The sequence below is a fragment of the Doryrhamphus excisus genome, chromosome 1 (genome assembly GCF_030265055.1).
Source record: "Doryrhamphus excisus isolate RoL2022-K1 chromosome 1, RoL_Dexc_1.0, whole genome shotgun sequence".
In the NCBI taxonomy this organism is placed as follows: Eukaryota; Metazoa; Chordata; class Actinopteri; order Syngnathiformes; family Syngnathidae; genus Doryrhamphus; species Doryrhamphus excisus.
The window spans coordinates 41,455,181-41,479,943 of NC_080466.1; the positions used below are offsets into that span (position 1 = coordinate 41,455,181).

General features: G+C 41.0%; 1 protein-coding gene across 10 annotated transcripts in view; it reads right to left on the reverse strand.

Annotated features, from left to right (window-relative positions):
- Nucleotides 1–23,295, reverse strand: part of cadpsa (Ca2+-dependent activator protein for secretion a) — a 95,320-nt gene extending 72,025 nt beyond the window's left edge. For 9 of the 10 annotated variants that reach the window (XM_058065765.1, XM_058065755.1, XM_058065775.1 and 6 more), the window contains exons 1-7: nt 22,699–23,295; nt 7,569–7,682; nt 5,683–6,015; nt 2,430–2,510; nt 2,113–2,352; nt 973–1,094; nt 670–781 (exon numbers count right to left, since the gene is read on the reverse strand). In XM_058065765.1, coding sequence (XP_057921748.1) covers nt 670–781; nt 973–1,094; nt 2,113–2,352; nt 2,430–2,510; nt 5,683–6,015; nt 7,569–7,682; nt 22,699–23,052 — 1,356 coding nt within the window. In that variant the 5' untranslated portion in view covers nt 23,053–23,295. The remainder of the gene's footprint in view (nt 1–669; nt 782–972; nt 1,095–2,112; nt 2,353–2,429; nt 2,511–5,682; nt 6,016–7,568; nt 7,683–22,698) is intronic. The other variant, XM_058065746.1, reaches the window with a different exon arrangement.
- Nucleotides 23,296–24,763: the final 1,468 nt, after the last annotated feature.

Below are 24,763 nucleotides of genomic sequence, written 5' to 3' on the forward strand. Positions count from 1 at the left end.
AGCAAGCAAGCAATGCCATGTATAGTTTAACATGAAGACATGAGTAAACTAGCAAAAATTAGCAAAAATGCTAACAGTTAGCATGTTACCATGAAAATTGCAGAGGTTGCTCAATAATGTTCTTACATCATGTCATGTATGTGTATATGCATTTAAACATGAATAAAATAGGCATAATGCTAACATGCTAACAGTTAGCATGTTAGCATCAAAATTGCAGAGGTTGCTCTACAATGTTCCTACATCATGTCATGTATGTGTATATGAATTTAAACATGAATACAATAGGCATAATGCTAACATGCTAGCAGTTAGCATGTTAGCATAAAAATTGCAGAGGTTGCTCTATAATGTTCCTCCATCATGTCATATATGTGTATATGCATTTAAACATGAATACAATAGGCATAATGCTAACAGTTGCATGCTAGCACCTAGCAAGATGACAAAAAGTACCGACAGTGCCATGGCAGTTCTACTGCCCCCACATCATGGCATTTCTTTATTTGCATGTAGACAAGCGCAAATGAGCAAATATGCTAACATGCTAACATTTAGCATGCAGGGTTCTTCTTTGTTTGTTCTCCATTAATCGTGAAAAAAGTGGCAATCAATTAATAATGGCTGGCAGCATTGACTCTTTGATTGATTGGATAAGTCCTGTTTTACCCGACCAAGCTCCTTGTCCTCCAGGGCCAACACGCCGGTGCTTTCGGTGAAGAGCTTGACTTTAACGGCAGGTAGCGGCTGAGTCGTAGTGAAATCCCCCTGGGTCCCCCACCTAGACACAAATCCGTTCAAAGGTTAGCACCGCAACTTGGAACCTGAGCTACCAGGTGCTGACTTGGCTTTCTCTTCTCTTTGTTGGATCACTTTGTTTCAGCTATTCCTTGTCTTGATGCAACACACCACGCACACTCACACATGGAGTGACATGAGTCCAATGTACGCTTCTGTATGCGGGAGACTTACGTGGGTTTCGATGCCTCGGCCTGGTCTGTCTGTAGCTTGTGTCCTCCCTCTACCTCCATGGTGCAGTAAACTATTCTGTTTGGTGCCAGTGACTTAAGACCCTGGACCTCCATGATGACCACCTGTAGAAACGGAAAAGCCACAGTGAAACTCACCATGAGACAACCCAGTGTGTTTTCGATACATAAACCAATTAGGGAACAAATATGGGCCCTTAATGATTTATTTAAAGTGTTCTTAAGAATTTATTGTAACAGTTTTTTAATAAAGAGCAGCGTTCATGAATTATTAAGGGCACAAAATGAAGGCATTGGAATTGTTTAGAACTGAAATCAAATTATCAACAACACCATTCACCGACCACAAGGTGGCAGTGTCTTACCAAGATTAAACATCAGTGTTTCTGATGAAAGCCTTGGTGTCTTCCACACACTAGTCCCTTAAAGTGCAGGGGAAAAAAAATATATATATATATGTTTTTAAATTATATATATGTTTTTTAAATTATATATATGTATATATAAAATGTATTCTAAATTTGCTCATTTTTGGCTAAAAATATGTATTAATAATACTTTATTAATAATAATGTATAATAATTAATAATATAACTAATTTATTAATATATTTTTTATTAATATATATGCTATTTTTTATTATATATATATTTTTTTTTTTTAATTATATATATGTATATATAAATTTTATTCAAAATTTGCTCATTTTTGGCTAAAAATATGTACTAATAATACTTTATTAATAATAATGTATAATAATTAATAATATAACTAATTTATTATTTTTTTTTATTAATATATATGCTATTTTTTATTTGATATATATATATATATATATATTATTGAACATTTTCTGATTTTTGGCAAAAAATGTAAAAAAGCTTCTGGAGCTGAATCTAGTCTAATATACAGCAGTCACTTTTATTGCAAATGCTGATCCAAAATCTGAGAATTTCAATATTAGGATAGAAGGAGTGTGTGTCAAATGGGCCTATCAATTACTCTAGGTTTTTCGTTGCTAGTCCTAACTTAGTGTTTATATCAAGCAATAGGATAATTAGATTAATAGAATAATTGACACTAAACATTGAAAACAACCGGACCCCGATTGAACTCAACCAACCTCCAAGGTAAAGGACAGCACCACGTCGGATTTGGACAGGTTGTTCTCATCCTCCTGGCCCATGTCTATAATAGACGTGTTGTGACCTCGCTTCAGCTTTTGCAGCTTGAACTCTCCTCCTTTGGACACCGGCATGCTCTCCAGGTTGGCCATCAGCAAGTTGACGGATGACCGCAGCTCTTCGATGAACATGGCCTCCATCTCTCTGGAAGCAAATCGAGGGAATCTTCCGCCGAGCTGCTTAAACCGGGAAGCCAATATTTAGATTAGATGGAACCGAGACTAAATTCAATATTCATTGCACCACGGTTGCTTACACGAGCGATCTGATCCGCCATTTGTAATCTTCCATCCAGTTCTCTTCTGATCTGGGCTGCTTGTTCATCTGGATTGTCCAGCTGAAGGGGGGGGGGGAGAAAAAAATAACGTCTTAAAGTTCAAGTCCTCCTGACATGTCACTGGTAATGTGATGGAAGTGGAACTGAGTGGACTTCGGTGGTTGGCGTATGCTCCGGTTAGCATGTTTTTTGGTTTAGGTACAAAATTTCTGGCAAAATTTGTCTCAGTTTGCATACATTTTTTGGTTAGCGTACAACATGCGATTCTTGTCATGTTATTAACTCATTCAATACCAAAGACTAGAATCCCAAATGCCCGATCCCAACAACGTACTTTGTAGAAGAAGCTAACAGAGGTGATGATGCAACTCTCCACTGATGCATTAACATTTCAGAGCCTGTTCAAGCCCAAAAATTGCTGTGTGTTTATTTTTATTTTTGTTGCAAAACGTCCTTGTTAGCAGCCTCACAGTCTCGACTCGAAAACCGTATGACCGGCCGTGACCCAGCAATTCACAGACTGCATTTCTGTTTGTTCTGTTTTCAAAGTCAAGTGGAGCTCAAGTGGAATCTTTACCGAGAGACCTTGTGGTACGTCTGCTGACCTCGCAAGTGGAGATCAAATATTAGAAGACGCAGAACAACACTCCCCCACACGATCTAATATTAATTAAGACAAGAAAAAGGTCAAAATATTGCATTTTCCTCCATTCATTAATTGCCACCTGCTTAAATGGATCAATAAGCCGCTACATCATCACAGTAATTCAGGTAAGGGAGGGGCAAGGAAAAGGAGTGTCGAGTGTTTGCCTCTGTGTACAGTTGCCGTAGAAACCACTTTGAAGCCGACAAAAGCCGCTGGGATTGTCTGTGTTTCTCTGGTGGATGTATTTGGTCCTGTGGACATGTTTGAATTTGAGATGATAACCACCTCATCTGCTACCATCATCTCGCTATAATTATTATGCACAGAAGGCTATTGTATAATGCATGTAAGAAACAGAAAATAATAACAAGAAGTTGAAAAATAGAATTTTACAGGTGTGCTAAGAAGAATACAGTGCAATATTGTTACCTTACCTTACATGACATTGCCTTAACATGAAGTCATGAAGTCAGCCATGCCATGTCCCGCATGACATAGTGAAAAAAAATCCTCCCATCATGTGTGGAAGTGGTAATTTTTTGGCTTCTTAAATTGAAAAGAAATAAATTCGAGGCTAACTGGTTACCTCGCTAGTTTGCTCGCTTGCTTACTCACTAGCTTCCTAGCTAAAGACCGTGTCAAGTCCCGGCAGCATAAGAGATGAGCAATGTGGCAAATAGGAGTATAAAGATGGCTACCGAATGTAGACACAGCAAGATTTAAAACCCCTTTACGCTCATTAAGAAGCCGTTTTGAAACGATATTTGAAGGATAAGCAACTTTTCTGATTTCATCTCCAAATGTTTCTTCGACACTGACATTGTGCAAGTCTAACCTTAATATGTTCCTTATTGCAATTGTGTTATTCATATTGAAATAAATTAAGACATAACCATAATCGTGTTTTAATGGATTGCAATTTATCTCTTTTAAATGAAATTCAAATTAACTTCTTCGGTATAAATTAAAAAAAAAAACCAATAAGACGTAATAATTGACTCAAGCAGATAACGAATCAATCCCGCTTTTTAAGGCACAGACGAGTTGACTTTTCCCACTGCATCCCAAGGCTTTCAGTTGCGGCCGAGTCCCCACCACAACCCTAATGGCTCAAACCCATCTGATGAAAGGAAAAGTACACCCACTTTGCTCTCCCATCACAACATATCCGCTGCGTTGGCCTTCAATTTAATTTGCCCTCTGCTGCCAGTCGCCATTACTGCTGAGGGCACATCCATAAAAAGACCTCCCTCCCTTTGTGATCCCGGTGCTCTGTGTGTATTCAGCTTGTTAAAGTGCAATTATTTCTTTTACAACTCAACCGGGTGGATATTTCAACACTCTTGTGGCAGAAAAGATGGAGTTCATTTGAAATGAAATGAGTAGTTTTCCCGGTAGGGACTGTATCGCTGACAAAAGGGCTCACTCCGTTCATGCCGTTGTTCTATGGAACAAACGTGACAAGGTGTTGAAAGCGATGCACAGAGTGAACTGTCTTCCTGCCTGTTTGGAGAAAAACAGACGTGTGCACATGGCAATATATTGAAACCGGCAAAATTATCCAGTTCATTTTCATGTATTGTGTGATTCCTCTATTTATGATAATCTTGTCATGTTTGACTTCTGCCGTCCTTCCATAGAGAGGAAAAGCCAGCGTTGTGTAATAATAAATGATATTGTCTTTTTTGGATATTAACTGACCGATGGGGGCTGCACGGCGGTCGAGTGGTTAGCGCGCAGACCTCACAGCTTGGAGACCAGGGTTCAATTCCACTCTCGGCCATCTCTGTGTGGAGTTTGAATGTTCTCCCCCGTGCATGCGTGGGTTTTCTCCGGGTACTCCGGTTTCCTCCCACATTCCAAAAACATGCTAGGTTAATTGGCGACTCCAAATTGTCCATAGGTATGAATGTGAGTGTGAATGGTTGTTTGTCTATATGTGCCCTGTGATTGGCTGGCCACCAGTCCAGGATGTACCCCGCCTTTCGCCCAAAAGACAGCTGGGATAGGCTCCAGCACCGCAACCGTTGTGAGGAAAAAGCAGTAGGAAATGAATGAATGAATTAATGATTATTTAGTTAATATTATTGTTGTTATTGTTATTATTTAGAACCAAACCTAGTACTGTATTTCTATGCATGTGTGTCAGATATGCTGTTTAAATCAGGGGTGGGCAAATATTTGGACTCGAGGGCCGCATTGAGTTAACAAAATTGTCTGGGGGGCCAGAACATATATTTAACACACTATTTTATGCTTATCTTTTTCCTTGAATTATTTGTCTAATTTTATCTGTAAAAGTGTTATCCTATATCAGTTGTATGTTCTCATGTCCCTTTTTTAGGAGCACTTTAAACATCACACCACATCCAACTATGTCATTTAATTTTACAGTTTTGTTGTTTATTTTTTACTAAATCAGACATCCGACTTGCAAGTCATGTTGCCAGTTTGTATGTTAAAAGTTGAAGTTACTTAGAAAGCAACTGGCGGGCCGGATTCAAACGCTTGGTGGGCCGCATGTGGCCCCCGGGCCGTAGTTTGCCCACCCCTGGTTTAAATCGATGAAATCAAATGTACACTGACCTGGCAAGCATTATAGAGTAGTTGGTGCTCAAACTTCTTGATGCCCAGAATCTGCTGAAACATCTCGTAGAGCTGGTCTTTGCTCAGGATGAGTTCGGACGCAGTGCTGGCTGTCAGTCTCTGCTGATGTTTCCTTGGGTCCTCCTCCCCGCGGTAGATGGTGTCGAACTTCGCCATCCACGAGCTGAGCACAGTCTCTTTACTCAGGCCATCGATCTCCGGCAAACTCCGCACGCGCTTCTCGATGTGCTTCTTAAAAACCTCACGGGAGTCACTGGCCGAGCAGCCCCCGCTCTGCACCATCCGACACACTCTGTCACTTTTCAGGAAAACCTGGTGTCAACAAATGATGAAAATGGTAGCGTTATAAATCTGCAATATGGTTGGTACTGTACATACAATGTCTACTTTTTAATAAGTTTGAATCTCTTTTCAACAATTCTAGAGGGAGGCTGACATCATCGCAGCACTACGCAGCAATAACCAATGAAACATTTTCCTGGAATGAAATGCTTGATGAGATGAAAAAACATGGTGATGATTAAAACATGGTCACCCCATGAAAACGTCCCATTCAAAAGAAAAGAATACAATAAATTAAAATAAATAAATAAAAATACAAAGTTTAAAGATGGGAGTACTATGTACTTATAACACTTCCACTAGGTATACTGTATTTTAAATAATATCTGACCAGGTACTGATATACACTTGGTATACGTTTCTTAGGTACACTTTGTTTTAAAGTCTTGCGTTTGTTTCTTGCTGTAGAGCAGGGGTCTCAAACATGCGGCCCGCGGGCCAAATGTAGCCGCAGGACACTAGTTTGAGGCCCCCGCCTTGATATGAAAGTTTAATGTTAGTGCGGCCCGCGCAAGTTTGATATGGATGCTATATGGTATCATGTACCCAGAAAAAATTATTACGTTTGATTAATGTTCATGTTAAAGGTTAAATAACTGTTAATAGTTATCCTCCCTATCCGTGTGGAAGTGGTAAGTTTTTGGCTATTTAAGTTGAAAGGAAATAACGTGAAGGCTACCGTTTAGGTGGCTAGCTCTCTAGTTTGCGAGTTAGCATGTGTCTCAAGACCCTGCAGTTGCGCAATATGTTGTAAATAAAAAGATAATAAATGTGACTATAGTCGTGTTTTGTCATGTCTACAGGGCTCTAATAATGCTTTGTTCATTTTCATCTGAAAAAAATAATTTGTCTACCCACCAACTATATGTGGTTTCTTAAGTTTTTATTATTTGGTGTTTTATTATTATTATTATATTTATTTATTACTGATAAATTGATTTTCTTTATTCTTGATTTGTTTATTTATTTTTCATCTTATTTTGTGGAATGTTTTATCAGAGCTTTTCTTGTAGAAAATCGGAACAAAAGCAAAGTTTATTCATTTTTCTGTTTTTAATAAATGCGTTTTTTGGGGTTTTTTTTGGAAAACCTGATGCGGCCCCGCCTCGCCCAGACCCTAGCTCCAGAGTTTGAGACCCCTGCTGTAGAGTAATCATTATTGTGCATTATTATTATAATGCACTTTCTTAGGGTGCAATGAAGTACCACTGAGAAAGTATTGCTAATTGTTCTTAAGTGCTGTATTGTTTTGCTTGAGGAGGTAAAGTGAAAAAATACACAGTCAACAGTCATGATGACTATGATTAACTCCTGCTGCCCATATCCATTACTGTCACGCTATTTCCGTCCTCCCCGATGTCTGGATCAGTCTCTCGTTCTCAAACCGCCTCTCAGCGTTCGCTGTCGTATAACGCCATGCTATTAGATTTGTACTCAAATGAAAATCATTAAATATCACAAATTGCTTTTGGCTCGATCAATTCCGAGAAGATTGTCTCCATTGGAGTTGGTACTTTACTCACCTCGTAGTAGCTCTGGACTGCGTTGATGAAAGCCTCGTCAGCTACGATCTGGGTTTCTCCACTGAGGAACGACTGGAAACGCTCCTTGACCGTCTGCAGTTGCTGCTTACTGATCTGGTGTAAACACAGAAAGACGACAAAGGGGTATTCATTTGTGTGTTTAGGCCCTAATGACGATAAAAATGACAAACGGGGAGAGCTAGGTGGAAGCGTCGGCCGTCAAGGCAGTGTGAGTCCTTGAGTGAAAGTTGGTTTCTGATGCAGCTCATTGAAAAAACATTCTGAAATTAGATTGCATGTTAGTGTGAATCCAGTTCTGTTCCAAGACTGCGATGTGAGATGCATTGGTGGAACTTTATACCTGATTATACCTAAATTAACTCCTGAATCTAATTGGGGGTTCTGGCGAGCCAGATGCACCAGTTCAACTCTTGAGAGTCCTTGCGAATGTGCCCAACCAGTCCATAGTGGACTTGGAGAAAGCGTTGGACTGTGTTTCCCGAGGAATTCTCTGGGGAGAACTCTGGGAATATGGGTTACTGTACTAATTCAGGTGGTTTGTTCTCTGTATGAACTTTTGCTGTCTCAATTTACATGAAAAAATGACAATGCCAGAACTTGGTCCACATTAAGTCGGACCCATTTCCAGTGAGGGTTGGACTTCACTGCCCTTTGCCATTGATTCTGTTCATTACTTTTATGGACTTGGAGTTTCATTAAGGGGTTCTGAGTTTGGTGGCTACAGGATTGGTTCTTGGATGTGATCGTGCTGGCTTCATCGGTGCATGACTTTCAGCTCTCAACGGATAGGTTCACACCCAACTGTGAAGCAGCTGGTATGAGAATCCGCACCTCGAGTCCGAGTCCATGGAAAACAGTGGAGTGCCATCTCTGGGATTCTGCCCCAAGTGGAGAAGGCTAAGTACCTCAGATTGTTTGGGTAGTGGCCAAAAGGACACATAACAAGCGACCAAATTTCTCCGAAGGATAACTGGGCTCTTCCTTAGACATCAGTTGAGAAGCACTGTCATCTGAGCGAAACTCGGAGTGGAACCACTACAACTCCAGAGAGAAGAGATGAGGAAACTCCCAGACAGACGCCTCCTTGGACATTGATGAAGGGGAAGGTACATAACCAAAAGCATTTATGACGGTAAACTTTTTCCAGCCAGTTTCCCTTGAAAGCAGAACTACGGAACACTCTTTGGTGTACTCCAAAATTTGTAGAGTCATTGTTAGACAAAATTGGTGAGGATCAAAATTTTCCAAAGTCCCCTGATGTCCCTCGATGATCCATCCTTAGACAACAAGAGCATCGGTGTACGTCATTCATAGTCCAATCACTGTTTGACTAGGAGTTAAGTATGAATATGTGTTTGTGTTCTACTGAGTCAGGTCCTTCAGCCGAGAAAGTATTGTTCCACCGACAACAGACCAATGTGTTTCTCTTCTCTTCCTGCTTGGAGATTCCACACAATGGCCAGTTGCTGTCCGCAGCCCTGGTAACCGTTACCATGGCCACTGCTCCTGAGGAAGCAGTATGAGATTAAAGCTTCCTTAATGGGGGTCAAAGTTCCTACAGTTAGATGAGCTAAAGCAGAACCATCTGTCTTCTACCCTTGATCCACACGGATACTGCTAAATTGGAGGTCAGATGGAAGTACGTACAGTAGAGAAACTGTACCTTTGTGTTTTACTATCACATTTATGGAGGAATGCGTCCAACACAAACGTCGTTTTCCTGCCTGTGTCCAGCACGCACATTGAAAATAAAATCCACTAATTAATTCACGGTTTCAGATAAGACATTTCCACAGTTCTGACATCGCTGTGTTTTTTAAAAAAAAAATGAAAGAAAATTTGTCCTCCCATTCAGTGTGGAAGTGGTACATTTATGGTTTCTTACTTTGTGTAGTGTGCATAAATAAGAGGCTAGTTAACTGAGTAGCATGCTATGTTTCAAGGGGCTCGTATTGCTGCCGAGATCCCGTAGCCTATGCATAGGATTTGTCTACTATATTGGGTTTTATTGGGTTATATTGGGTTGTAAAGGTGACTATAGGGGTGTTATTTCATGTCTAGAGGGCTCTACTAATGGTAAAACCTTTAGAAGGTCATAAATGGGTGTTCTCTGCTCTAAATATAAAAATATTCATTCATTTTTAAATTAAATTAAAAATATTTAATTAAAATTCCACTTTGCGAAACTTTGTGAAAATACAAATATAAAGAATTCAGAAGACGTGATATGTACCGTTATGTCTGTGACTTGCTGTGTGCGCCTTAAAGAGGCGAGGACTGGGAAGTGAAAGGTGTGACATCAGCTAGCTAGAGTGTTAGCATGGTTAGCAGCAAGGTTAGCAGTGTGGCAAGTGCGAGTGAATGGCGTGGCCGACAAATTTCATATATAAATATCATCCAAACAAAGATTACATATCTATGTGTTTAATAATGTTTTTTTTGGGGGGGGGGGGGTGTCGCTGTGTTTAAAAAAAAAAATGAAAGAAAATTTCTCCTCCCATTCAGTGTGGAAGTGGTACATTTATGGTTTCTTACTTTGTGTAGCGTGCATAAATAAGAGGCTAGTTAGCTGAGTAGCATGCTATGTTTCAAGCGGCTTGTATTGCTGCCGAGATCCCGTAGCCTATGCATAGGATTTGTCTACTATATTGGGTTTTACGAGTGTGAAGGTGAATATAGGGGTGCTATTTGATGTCTAGAGGGCTCTAATAATGGTAAAAAAAGGTCATAAATGGGTGTTCTCTGCTCTAAATATAAAAATATTCATTCATTTTTAAATTAAATTAAAAAAAAAATAATTTAAATTCCACTTTGCGGAACTTTGTGAAAATACAAATATAAAGAATATAAAAAAATTGTTTTGGGGGGGGGGGTGTCGCTGTGTTTTTAAAAAAAATGAAAGAAAATTTCTCCTCCCATTCAGTGTGGAAGTGGTACATTTTTGGTTTCTTACTTTGTGTAGCATGCATAAATAAGAGACTAGTTACGTAGCTGATTAGCATGCTATGTTTCAAGCGGCTCGTATTGCTGCCGAGATCCCGTAGCCTATGCATAGGATTTGTCTACTATATTTATGAGTGTGAAGGTGAATATAGGGGTGCTATTTCATGTCTAGAGGGCTCTAATAATGGTAAAACCTTCAGAAGGTCATAAATGGGTGTTCTCTGCTCTAAATATAAAAATATTCATTCATTTTTAAATTAAATTAAAAAAAAATAATTTAAATTCCACTTTGCAGAACTTTGTGAAAATACAAATATAAAGAATATAAAAAAATTTTTTTTGGGGGGGGGGTGTCGCTGTGTTTTTAAAAAAAATGAAAGAAAATTTCTCCTCCCATTCAGTGTGGAAGTGGTACATTTTTGGTTTCTTACTTTGTGTAGCATGCATAAATAAGAGACTAGTTACGTAGCTGATTAGCATGCTATGTTTCAAGCGGCTCGTATTGCTGCCGAGATCCCGTAGCCTATGCATAGGATTTGTCTACTATATTTATGAGTGTGAAGGTGAATATAGGGGTGCTATTTCATGTCTAGAGGGCTCTAATAATGGTAAAACCTTCAGAAGGTCATAAATGGGTGTTCTCTGCTCTAAATATAAAAATATTCCTTCATTTTTTTAACATTAAATTCCACTTTGTGGAACTTTGTGAAAATACAAATATAAAGAATTCAGAAGATGTGATATGTACTGTTATGTGTGTGACTTGCTGTGTGCGCCTTAAAGAGGCGGGGCCATGGAAGTGAAAGGTGTGACATCAGCTAGTGTTAGCATGGTTAGCAGCAAGGTTAGCATTGTGCAAGTGAATGGCGTGGGTTGTGGCCGACAAATTTCATTTATAAATATCATCAAACTATAATCTAAACTGTCCAATATTTTTACATGCCTGTAGCTAAATTGTTTATTTTGTGTCAAGTACTTCAATAAAGTGTATATTAAACAGGTCAGCAGGAAACTGCATACAGTCTTTTGCCTTGATGCAATTATTCACGCTGGTGCTGTTATGAGCATCGCGTATGTTGAGCCAGCCCATAAATCCCTGAGATTTTGATTTAATAGACTTCAGTGATCTCAGGATACAAAGTGCATTTCAAGCATTTCCGTATGAGAAACAATATTAAATGATGACCTAAAGGTCCCCTTGCAGGAGCGGTTACTGAGGACCGGACATGCTTGGTCTCAGTGTTGTTATCTGCAGGGTTATTAAGTTATGGTTTATTAAGTTACTGTTAATGTGAAGTGAGAATTTCCTACAGCCGCATGATTGTCACTTGGAACAATTAATGCGTGAGATGGCGCTGAGAGGAATACAACAGGAACAAACAGTCATGGTAAGTTGTTATGAATTATGAAGAGCTGGAGTCATGTCCAAACACAACAACATAAGTGTTTGGCCCAAATGTCAAATTGATGTCTATGCAATTTTTCTAGAAAAATCTGAAACAGAGTAATAATATTCCTTCATAATATGGACTGACAAAACCGTTGAGACTCTTCCATTAATTCATTCAGATTGGTTTAAAAAAAATGCTCGATCTGATTACCTGATGAGCATAGCGTGCTCCTGTGGTTAGCCAACTCATGCAGAAGATAATTCAATTTCCTGCCATTAAAGATGGAGACTCTATCTTGTATTTTTTATTTATTTGTACAGGAAGCCATCGTAAAAATCACAATGTTGACACTTGCTACTACTTCTCGACTGCACATGAACTGTTCTAAGTGTTTAACTCATTCAAACCCAGAATCGGGCATGTTAGATGATTATGAATGACATTTGAAGGCACTATGAATTTTATGTTAATATTGTTGTTGTTTTTTTTCATGTCACTGATTTATTGATACTGAATGTGCAGCACGGATTTATCCAGTAGAATGTGATTCATTAGTTAAGCTTCCACTCTCTGTGAGCTGGTGGTGACATCAAATGGTTGCATAATGCCAGATTACAGACCGAGCAAGGATTGAGAGAGCGCTCATCGGGAAAATAGCTGCCGTCCGCAAATGAGGATTTCATATGACAACGTGGCAGCCGCCCAAATGATCCCAATTCAAATTTCAACACGGAAAAATCCTAAAGTTTTTGTTCGGGTTCACAGGTTCGCCGCCACTTTGGGTGAGAGGACCTGGACCGGTTAATCAAGTCTTCAATTAACTTAACTTGATGTTGGACTGTGGGTACAGTCGTCCTTTACTTCATCACGGTCTTTCAAAAATGACTTTGGCCACCAGGTGTCAGTAATGTCACACTGAGGAGTGAGATGCATGATCCTCCTCTCATTCCATGTGGAAGTGGTACCATTTTGGTTCTTACTTTGTCCTAAGTTTGGAATAAGTAAATGGGAGAGGATAACTAATTAACTCGGAAGCTTTCTATCCTAGGGGCCAGATCCCGCAATGTGATGTAAACAAAGAGTAACAGAGTATAACTACTATGTTTCCAACATCAGTAACTATAGGGGTGTTACTTCATGCCAACGGGCTCTGATAATGTAAAAAAAAAAACATATTTATAAAGTTATAAACAGGTTTTCTATATGTTCTAACAACAAAAATATTGCATTTATTAATACTGAATCTCCCCTATCGTCCTCAGAGCTGGAACCAACTAACCTTAATAAACAATGGATAAAACAAGCAGGGAGAAACAGATGTCCGAGATGTAATTCCAACCCAGAAACAACTGGATGTGAGGCAGACGCGCACAACAGGCCTCCATTTACAAAACCACAATAGTCAACAAATGACTTTAGCGCCCCACCTGAAAGAAACAATCACATATGAACCGCACATCAAATTTGTTGTCTCCCGCTGACTGTTTTCTAATTTGACGCAGACACTGTATTCCAACGTCCACTTATTATTGGCAGGCTATCAGCGGACTCGGCAAGTCAAACATACCATCATCATACTTGGACAGAAACCGGACAGGAGGGATGAGCTAAGCCAACTGACAGAAGGAGATTGCTGATATTTTCTCTAATAGTGATCATTTTCTTGTCAGAAAATGTTATGGAATAATTGAAGCTGGGCGTGATAGGAATTATAAATACACGACCGCACTTTTTTGTCAGGCTGGCTACACTCCTGAAGGAAAATTTGTTGATTCCATCCATCTTCTTCTGCTTAGACTTCTCCCTGGCTGATTTGTCCAGCTTCTCCCGGCGGATCTCGAAACATTCCCAGGCCATTTGAGAGACAGAGTCTCGCCAATATGTCCTGGGACTTTTCGAGGTCTCCTACCGGTCCGGGAGGCAGTCTGACCAGATGCCACCTTATCTGGCTGTCTGTAAGGGAGAGCTTGGACGCATGGTCTCTACCCAAAACTCAAGAGACTATGAACGTAGATCAAAGGGTAATTAGGGAGCTTTGCCTTTCGGATGAAGCGTCCTTGTGGTTGTAATTAAACATGAGTAACAGGCTATTCCTGGACACCTCCCTGGTGAGGTGTTCTGGGCATGCCCAGCTGGGACGACCTCGGACACGCTGGAGGGATTATGTCTCACAGCTGGCCTGGGAACGCCTTCCAGGTGTCTTCCAGGTGGACATGGAGGAGGTGTAATATTTGGAGACCTGTAATATTTGTTATCATTGTCATTTTTTCATATACGTAAATTGAGACAGCTAAAGCAGTATCAGCCACAAATATCAGCCCAAGCAAAATCGGCCATCGGTGAAGGGTGATGGAAAAAAATCGTCATCGGCCCAAAAAAAAAACCATATCGGTCGATCCCTAGACCACATCAAATAACCACATTGACGAAACAGCTACTTAAACCATCAAAAGGTTGGCCATGACGCCAGGTTGTATGTTGAGTTTCGATGAAATATCCGGGCGGGCCGTATTCAAACACTTGGCGGGCCGGATGTGGCCCCCGGGCCGTAGTTTGCCCACCCCTATTCTAGACCTTGGCAGAGGTAGCACATCTAATGATCTTGGAATCTGCAGTTAGCTCAAAAGGACAACTTGTGTAAATCTATGAAATTCCGTCCATCTATATTTGTGGACAGATACAGTTCAAGTATCATATATATGCATATATATATATATATATATATACATTTACAGCAAATACCCTTCCTAACGTAATCCTCCCTTTTATTAAGAGTGCCTAGTCTCTGCTGCTGCGGCCCGTCCACAGCGGTTGACGATCAGCATATTGGAGCATCGGTGGATGTGATTGGTCTGATGAGTCACCCCTCATATTCCGGTAATTATACCACACTTTACTGCCTTGTAAGAAGCGAACGTGCGAGAGGACCGTCGCACACTCAAGCATGTGGTTGGGTTCATGCGTGGTTGCGTGCGCTTGAACATTGGCAGGCCAACTGGCGAGGCTATCATCATTAGCAGATTACATGCTGTCATCGTCGATTATGCAGACACTCACCCAGATGGAAGTCAGAGACCATAGTCGGTGGGATTTTTTAAGGACAGTTATTCGTTCGATGTCAGTTTGACATTTATCAAGTTGAATTGTTTCTAGGGAGTCCGGGGGCGCGTCTCGGTATTGTAGTCGACCGTGAAAACTGAAATGATGAGAGTCGTATGAAGTCGAGGTGTAAAGCGCTTAAACAAAGGGAGGTGAGTGGATTCGGGATATATCCACGACCGTTGTGCAGAAAACAAGCAGACAGATGGTCTGATTGTGTTCTTGCGTGAAGGATCTCACCTCGGAATACGAATACCCTCAGGCCTGATTAGAAAAGAAAAGCGACACAAATAAAAAAACAAAAGCAAACTCAAGAGACTATAAATACGCACGGTCCTTGTCCAATTAAGAATTGTTTATAACGGTTGGCAGATTAAAACCACAGTTGGGGAGAGGTGTGAATTTATATTTAATCTAATAAAAATAACTAATATTACACAAGCAGAAGCGGAAGCTACAATGTATGTTTGTTTGTTTTTTAATGCGCTATTTTTTTGGGTGTCAGCAAGCAAGGCTTTCCTTCCTTTAGACCAGGGGTCTCAAACTCAATTTACCTGGGGGCCACCGAAGCTAGGTTCTGGGTGAAGCCGGTTTTAAAAAAAAACCCAAAACGCATTTATTAAAAACTGGAAAAAAATCAATAAAAAAACTGCTTTGGCTTCTGCTATATCCTACACTTTTTCAGTACTTTGGTTCCGGTTTTCCACACAAAAATATCTGATAAAACATTCCACTGTTCTCAAATATCTTAATTTTTATTTTCCTATACACAAAATAAGATAAAATAAATAAATAAACAAATTAAGAATAAAGACAATCAATCACTCAATCAGTAATAAATAAGTAAAATAATAAGCAAATAAGAAAAACGTAAGAAACCACATACAGTTGGTAGAGAAATTATTTTTTTCAGATTCAAATGTACAGTATTAACATTAACATTAATGAAACTTAATAATTTTACCCAATTAGCATGTTAGCATCGTACTCAGTTCCATCTGGGAGCAGCAACTTTAACAACATCTTTGATGAGATGCTTTATCTTGATGCGTATTTTCCATTTTATTCCAAATCATTTCCTGCATTTATTTGTACCCAGTGTCATAAGCCTTTAGCTTCATTGCTAATCCAACAGTAGGGTAACAGTATGGGCGGGGCAAAATCATGTTAATTGTGTCCGGTGTGCACACAGCTTTAAGTTGTAATTTCAACATTAAACTTTGGTATCAAGGTGGGGGCCTCAAACTAGCGTCTCACGGGCCGCATTTGGCCCGCGGGCCGCAAGTTTGAGACCCCTGCTTTAGACTACGTACAGCAAATTTCCCTCTTTTCTCTGAGGTCCTCCGACGCTTTTAGCAATCAAAACATTTATCATCAAGACTGAACTTTATGCTTTTGTTTTAAATAAAACTAATAATGCATTTTCAAGACCTTTCCAAATCATATTTTCGATATTTCAAGGCTTTTTAAGACACCGTGAACAGCCGTGTGACCTTTATTTCCGAGACCTGGCTGGATCAAAACATTCCGAACGCTGTTTGTTGTTCCCGGCAGACAGGACTGAAGCCACAGGCAAAAAACAAAAGCGGCATATTATGTATATTCAGAAACTTCTGGCACAGACTACAAACATTGCCAACACACGCTGCTCTCTTGACCGAGAATATCGAGCAGTAAAATGCAGAATACTCGACTGTAGCGGCCTGGGTCCCTCGTGGTACGTTAGCATTGGATGATCGATGATCATGTCTACTGCAACACATCGGGGGCATAAAGGTTGTAGCAGCACCTGAGGCATGTCAGACCACATCTCCACATCTCCGTAGACCTGATACCAGCATACAAACCTCTCTTCTGCAGGACAAAACCAAACAACCATCAAAACAAAACACGTATGTACTGACACAGACCTGGACGAATACACAGCAATTCTGCATTGATGTTCTCCACAAAGTCCATTAAGCTTTTCCCAAACCAAAAACCATGAACACTTCAGTACGGCCTCTGCTCAAAGGCAAGTGGTGCTGCATCGGGTGACAAGTTGACCTGTCGTCTGCTCTGCACGGGGCTACACGAGGTCTACGTCTTACAATAAAGCAGCACTACAACACGACAGCTCACATTTAAACAAATACTGAGAAGTAGAAAGAAGAAAGGCAGACACTGGAAATCTGACCTTTAGGTATGGATGCCCCATACCGTGCATTGGTAGGTTCCGTTTTTCTCTATTAAGAACGCACAGAAAAGGGGCACAAACGTGACAAATTTCTCGTGGGCACGAGGGGTGGCATTAAATAAATTCATTCATTCATTCACTTTCTACCGCTTATCCTCACAAGGGTCGCGGGGGGTGCTGGAGCCTATCCCAGCTGTCTTCGGCCGAGAGGCGGGGCCAGCCAATCACAGGGCACATATAGTCAAACAACCATTCACACTCACTTTCATACCTATGGACAATTCGGAGTCACCAATTAACCTAGCATGTTTTTGGAATGTGGGAGGAAACCGGAGTACCCGGAGAAAACATGCAGGGATGGCCGAGGGTGGAATTGAACTCAGGTCTCCTAGCTGGTAACCACTAGACCGCCGTGCAGACCTTATAATAAATCAAATAATAAATCACATAATAAAAAAACACAGTTTTCTTTGGTCAGTCATATAGTCTCTTTGTCTCGGTGGGTGAAGGCGGGGCTAGTATAGCGTACACATAGAGTGCAGAAGAGTGTAATGTACTGTAGTAGACACTGCAATATACGGTCGTCCCTTGTTTAGAGTGGTTGTGATAAATGAATGTCAACAATGTAGGATTCAATGTTAATAAATTGGATATTTTTATAGTTATTGCACCGGTTTATGACTTTATTAATATGGTTTTTGATAATATGGTAAGTTTGACTGTTTCACTTCAGTGATATCATCTCCATTGTGACCCTGAGCCATCATTAACTAGACTATTATGACTTATTATGACAATACTATCTGCCCCAATGACTGGACGCGACACAAAAAAAAGAAAAAATAAATAAATAAAACTAAATATGGTTTTTAACATTATTTATAGACATGCCTCTAGCCATCTTCACACTCCTATTATTCATTCTTCACACCACATTGCACAACTCTCTTGCTGCAGGGACTCCAGCTTGCAAGCTAGCGAGCTAACCAGGTAGCCTCAGTCTCATTGGCAAGGCATGGGTCCCCCAACGGGACAAATAGAATTAGAATAGCTACGAGCCAAACATCGGGCTATTGCGAAGCCGCCATCTAAGAGCCGTGATTCAAATCCAACTGAACATCTGTAGAACTGAAACTGAGCAGTTTGCTCATCAGGAGTGGGCCAAAATAATCCACCCAATCGATTGACAGCATTGACGGGTGCAGGAGTCTCATTGAGAGTGACAGGAAGCGCTTGATTGCAGGAAGTGCTTCAAGAGGCCGTGCAAAAAGTCTCTATTGGTTTCTATTATGAAAGTACGTTCATTGTAACGGTGACAGTCGATGACAGTCGACCACTCTGAGGGGAGTCTAATCGTTCCGTCATGTGATGCAAGATGTACGGCGGCTCTGTTGTGACCTCGAGACAAGGGGTCGTTCCAGGGCTCTCCAGTTCAATACACATGCCCATTTGTGGAGAATATGGTGAAGGATGATTCATCTGACCATTTCACTTAGTATGTATGGTATTCACTGTAAACCAGGGGTCTCAAACTCAATTTACCTGGGGGCCACTGGAGCTAGGGTCTGGGCAAAGCTGGGCCGCATCAGGTTTTCCAAAAAACAACAACGCATTTATTAAAAACAGAAAAATATACAAACTTTTTCAGTGCTTTGGTTCTGATTTTCTACAATAAAAGCTCTGGTAAGACATTCCACTGTTCTCAAATATCTTCATTTTTATTTTTCTACACAAAATAAGATGAAAAATAAATTTAAAAAATCAAGAATAAAGAAAATCAATCAGTAATAAATAAATATAATAATAATAATAATAAAACGGCAAATAATAAAAAGTTAAGAAACCACATATAGTTGGCGGGTAGACCAATTTTTTTTCAGATTAAAATGACAAAACACGACTATAGTCACATTTATACTTTTTTTATTTACAACATATCGCGCAACTGCAGGGTCTTGAGACACATGCTAACTCGCAAACTAGAGAGCTAGCGACCTAAACGGTAGCCTTCACATTATTTCCTTTAAACTTAAATAGCCAAAAACTTACCACTTCCACACGGATAGGGAGGATAACTATTAACAGTTATTTAACCTTGAACATGAACATTAATCAAACGTAATAATTTTTTCTGGGTACATGATACCATACAGCATCCATATCAAACTTGCGCGGGCCGCACTAACATTAAACTTTCATACATATGGCCCGCAGGCCGCATGTTTGAGAACCCTGCTGTAAACTAAATGTGCAATTATCACTGTGTTATCATTACCTTCTGCCTATTTAGCCTGCAACTTGGTGAGACTATAATGCATGCTTATTCATACATATTTAGACAATTGCAATACAGTGACTGCCTGGGTGTTCACTAATTAAAAAACATTTTTAATCGTAAACCAAACAAATGACAAAATGTTTTGGCATTGAAAGAATGTTCTGAAACAAAGAGCAAGCGATGCCATTTCCTTTTCCTGGCAGGTTGCCTGACCACCTCAAATTGATTCTGAGATTCCAGGAAGTCACACTAATGAGGTAGTGGATGGAATAAAGGGATGGAGCAGTTATCAACAGTGTCCATGCAAAAAAAAAACATCAAATAAAATAAAAAATAAATGCAGCCATAAGAAAAATATGGTGACTACTTTATTTACTTATATTATCCAGTGTAGAAAAACTGGAGGCTATCACAGCTGACTAAAGTCAAGCGGGCGAGTAAATCACAGACTGAGCACAATCACAGGAGTGTTAAACTACGGCCCGTGGGCCACATCAGGGCCACCGAACATCCTAATCCATCCCACCGGGTATTTTTTTTTTCGGGTTGGGTGATATGGATGTTGGCATGAATTATGAGATTTTTGGGATGTAATATAATATAATTAGTAATAATATAACCAGTCTTGGTTGCACGGTGTTCGAGTGGTTAGCACGCAGACCTCACAGCTAGGAGTTCAATTCCACCCTCGGCCATCTCTGTGTGGAGTTTGCATGTTCTCCCTGTGCATGCGTGGGTTTTCTCCGGGTACTCCGGTTTCCTCCCACATTCCAAAAACATGCTAGGTTAATTAGCGACTCCAAATTGTCCATAGGTATGAATGTGAGTGTGAATGGTTGTTTGTCTATATGTGCCCTGTGATTGGCTGGCGACCAGTCCAGGGTGTACCCCGCCTCCCGTCTGAAGACAGCTGGGATAGGCTCCAGAACCCCCTACAACCCTCATGGTAGAAAATGAATGAATGAATAACCAGTCTTGTATAACCAGTATGAAAAGCCATAAACCGTTTGTTTTTTAACTGATCGTTCACAAAGGATGCTTGTTAACGTTTATACTCCGACACTAAAGACGATTTGTTTTGTTTGTAGTACAGTGGAACCTCTGCAGCTCTGCTTTTACTTGCCTTCCTCTGTCTCCTGGAACATAAATGCTGTTTCCTACCGTGTCCGAATGCAACATAAACACAGGACACCTTTGTTGTTTGTTTACATGTCTTTCTGACAGCATAATTCAATGTGGGTTTTGTGTTTGCTTTATTCTGAAGTGAAAAACTGACCCCCCCCCCAAACCAAGGCGAGAAAAAGGTGAGCCGAGTCGACACATCACAAAAGAAAACTTCCCAACCCGCCCTCCGCTTATTGCCTTATTTGCTGTGTCTCATCAGATATGAGAAGATTAAACATGCTCAGACTTTATTGGTACATTATGCTGATTCTTACAAGACCCCTTGAGCAATGTCTGCATAACAGTGATGCTACCAACAAAGTTTATTGATTTTTTAAAAATGCCCAATGGAAGCGCGGAGAAGCTCATAGTCATGTGCTAATTGAACAACAAAGATTGTGATTATCACCGAAGTGCAAAAGGGAGGCAAGAGCGGATTTGAATGCTAGCGAGTGATGTCGCCAGCCCACACGCAGCAAGATTCCGAGCCAGATCAAAGCAATCCCACGTCTGACAAATTAACAAACACGCTGGAGGAGGAGGAAGCTCCTCGTTTATTGTTTTCAGTACTGAATACGAACATCAGAAAGGATAAAGGTGGCATCTTTACGGCATGTGAAAGGATGTGCTCATCTGTCAATCTTTTTGGCCTCCAATATATTTCTTCATAATTTAAGAATAGCTTTGACAATTAGTGGGGAGGAAAGTGAAAGTAATAAGCCAAAAATGTACCACTTCCACACTGAATGGGAGGACAACTTTCTTGCGCTACGGCAAGAAAGCCGCTAGGAGACCCAAGTTTAATCCCACCCTCAGAGTTTGCATGTTCTCCCCGTTCATGCGTGGGTTTTCTCCGGGTACTCCGGTTTCCTCCCACATTCCAAAAACATGCTAGGTTAATTGGCCACTCCAAATTGTCCATAGGTATGAATGTGAGTGTGAATGGTTGTTTGTCTATATGTGCCCTGTGATTGGCTGGCCACCAGTCCAGGGTGTACCCCGCCTCTCACCCGAAGACAGCTGGGATAGGCTCCAGCACCCCCCCCCCGACCCTCGTGAGGAAAAAGAATGAAAATGAATGAATGAATGAATGAATATATATACAGGTTTTTTCATGGGCTGCACTGTGGTCGAGTGGTTAGCACGCTAGGAGACCCAAGTTTAATCCCACCCTCGGAGTTTGCATTTTCTCCTCGTGCATGCATGAGTTTTCTCCGGGTACTCCGGTTTCCTCCCACATTCCAAAAACATGCTAGGTTAATTGGCGACTCCAAATTGTCCATAGGTATGAATGTGAGTGTGAATGGTTGTTTGCCTATATGTGCCCTGTGATTGGCTGGGGGTGGAATTGAACCCGGGTCTCCTAGCTGTGTGGCCTGGGCACTAACCACTCGCCCACCGTGCAATTTATCAACTTTAATATTATTTTTCGGAATTTTGTATTTAACATTCTGTCTCAGTTGACTATATTGTACGTATTATATTTATAAATTAAATACTGTTATAAACTGTCCCCAAGTAAGTTAGTGTATGTTGCATAAATAAATTTGAATTAATTAACATCAAATCGCTGCACGGCGTGCAAGTGGTTAGCGCGTTCAGTTGAGTTCAATTCCAGAGTGGAGTTTGCACGTTCTTCCCGCGCACGCGTGCGTTTTCCTTGGTTTCCTCCCACATTCCAAAAACATGCTAGGTTAATTGGCGACTCCAAATTGTCCATAGGTATGAATGTGAGTGTGAATGGTTGTTTGTCTATATGTGCCCTGTGATTGGCTGGCCACCAGTCCAGGGTGTACCCCGCCTCTCGCCTGAAGACAGCTGGGATAGGCTCCAGCACCCCCGTGAGGATAAATGGTAGAAAATGAATGAATGAATGAAGGTTTATTCATCTGGAAATATATATATATTTTTATATCTCATTTGGCAGCCTGCAGCTTATAGTTCAGCTAGCATTGGTGGTGCAACATATGGTGCACCTGTGGAAGCAACAGTTGTATGCCTTTGTATAAGATGTGAAGGATGCACAGTTAAAAGGGGGGGGGGGGCTTGTGATCTTACCTTCTGCTGCCTTCGAGCCATGTCAGTGGGCTGCTTTGCGTTAAAAGGGTACGCGATACAACGCATGACAAACACATACAGCTGGAGTCTCTTCTTCCTCTCCTCTTCCTCCCTCTGCATCTTCTCAAGGTCCTCTTTCTCCTTGTCGCTGCCCACCGAGGGGCTGGGGCTCGAGGCTCGGCCACCCTGGCTAGCTCGGCCCCGGGGCTGAAGCCCCCCCGCGCCGCTGTGAGCGTCGCCGGCTCGGCTGGGCAACGGTCGCGCTCCTTTGGGGCTCTTTGGCGCCGCCACCTCTTTGCGCTCCACCTCCTGGATCTCATCCCCTTCCTCCTCACTGGAAGACGGATCTAACATGCTGGGTCTTGGACGAAGGCTACACCTCAAGGCTACAACTCAACTACCTTCGGGGGAAGACGCGTCAGCTTCAGATAAAAGAAAGAGAAAAGGAGAGAGGGAGTGAAATCCCAATGGAGACGCAAAATATGACTTGTTGAAGGGGAGCAAACGACTCGACAGGAAACTACAATGTTGTCGCGTATCGTCGCTTTCCCGTAGCAGTTTCCTGTGTTTTATCTGTCAATCAGTCGCTGGAGCGATTTGGGGGAGGGGTGATGGTGATTGGAGATGCTGAGAGCTGGAGGAGGAAGAGGCGGGGCTTGGAGGTAACCGCGGTACCGGACCTTGGCTGCACTGGGGTCAGTTTGAGCAGCCGTGAAGCACAATGGCCACCTGATGATGGTGCGTGCGCGTGAGCACCAGGAAGTCAGAGACGGAAAGCGCCGGGAGTGTGCGCAGCCGCAATATACTGCGACTATAGTGTATTAGAAGATATGACATAAGTTATCTTCTTTATCTATGTTTATTTTAATATGAAAAATATGAAAAAATAGCAGTCTATAAGAGAACTGCTCATTCATTGATTGATTCATTTACTACCGCTTATCCTCACGATGGTCCCGGGGGTTCTGGAGCCTATCCCAGCTGTCTTCAGGTGAGTGGCGGGGTACACACTGGACTGGTGGCCAGCCAATCACAGGGCACATATAGACAAACAACCATTCACACTCACTTCAGTTCACTTAAAAAAAACATATGTGATTCAGTATAAAATATTCACCTAACCATCCATTTTTTATACCGTCTGTCCTCATGGGGTCAAGAGAAAGCTGGAGCCTATCCCAGCTAACTTCAGGCTCAGGTACACAGTTTACAGTTGGAACACAACTGTGGATATGATGGGGCGGTGGAAGGAATACTTCCACTGACACACTTTCCTTAGAGCAGGGGTCTCAAACACGTGGCCCGCGGGCTAAATGTGGCCCGCAGGACACTAGTTTGAGGCCCCCGCCTTGATATGAAAGTTTAATGTTAGTGCGGCACACGCAAGTTTGATATGGATGCTATATGGTATCATGTACCCAGAAAAAAATTATTACGTTTGATTCATGTTCATGTTAAAGGTTAAATAACTGTTAATAGTTATCCTCCCTATCCGTGTGGAAGTGGTAAGTTTTGGCTATTTAAGTTTAAAGGAAATAACTTGAAGGCTACCGTTTAGGTCACTAGCGCTCTAGTTGGTGAGTTAGCATGTGTCTCAAGACCCTGCAGTTGCGCAATAGGTTGTAAATAAAAAAAGTATAAATGTGACTATAGTCGTGTTTTTGTCATGTCTACAGGGCTTTGTTTATTTATTACTGATTGATTGATTTTCTTTATTCTTGATTTGTTTATTTATTTTTCATCTTATTTTGTGAAGAAAAATAAAAATTAACATATTTGAGAACAGTGGAATGTTTTATCAGAGCTTTTCTTGTAGAAAATTGGAACCAAAGCGAAGTTTTTAAACATTTTTTTTTAAATAAATGTGTTTTTTTTTTTTTTTTGGAAAACCTGATGCGGCCCAGTCTCACCCAGACCCGAGCTCCAGTGGTCCCCAGGTAAATTGAGTTTGAGACCCCTGCCTTAGAGGAACACAAATATGGACACTTTACATATAAAATATTAAATATGGGCTTTGACATACTACTATATGCTCTCAGCAACAATGACTAAGGTACAGTTAAGT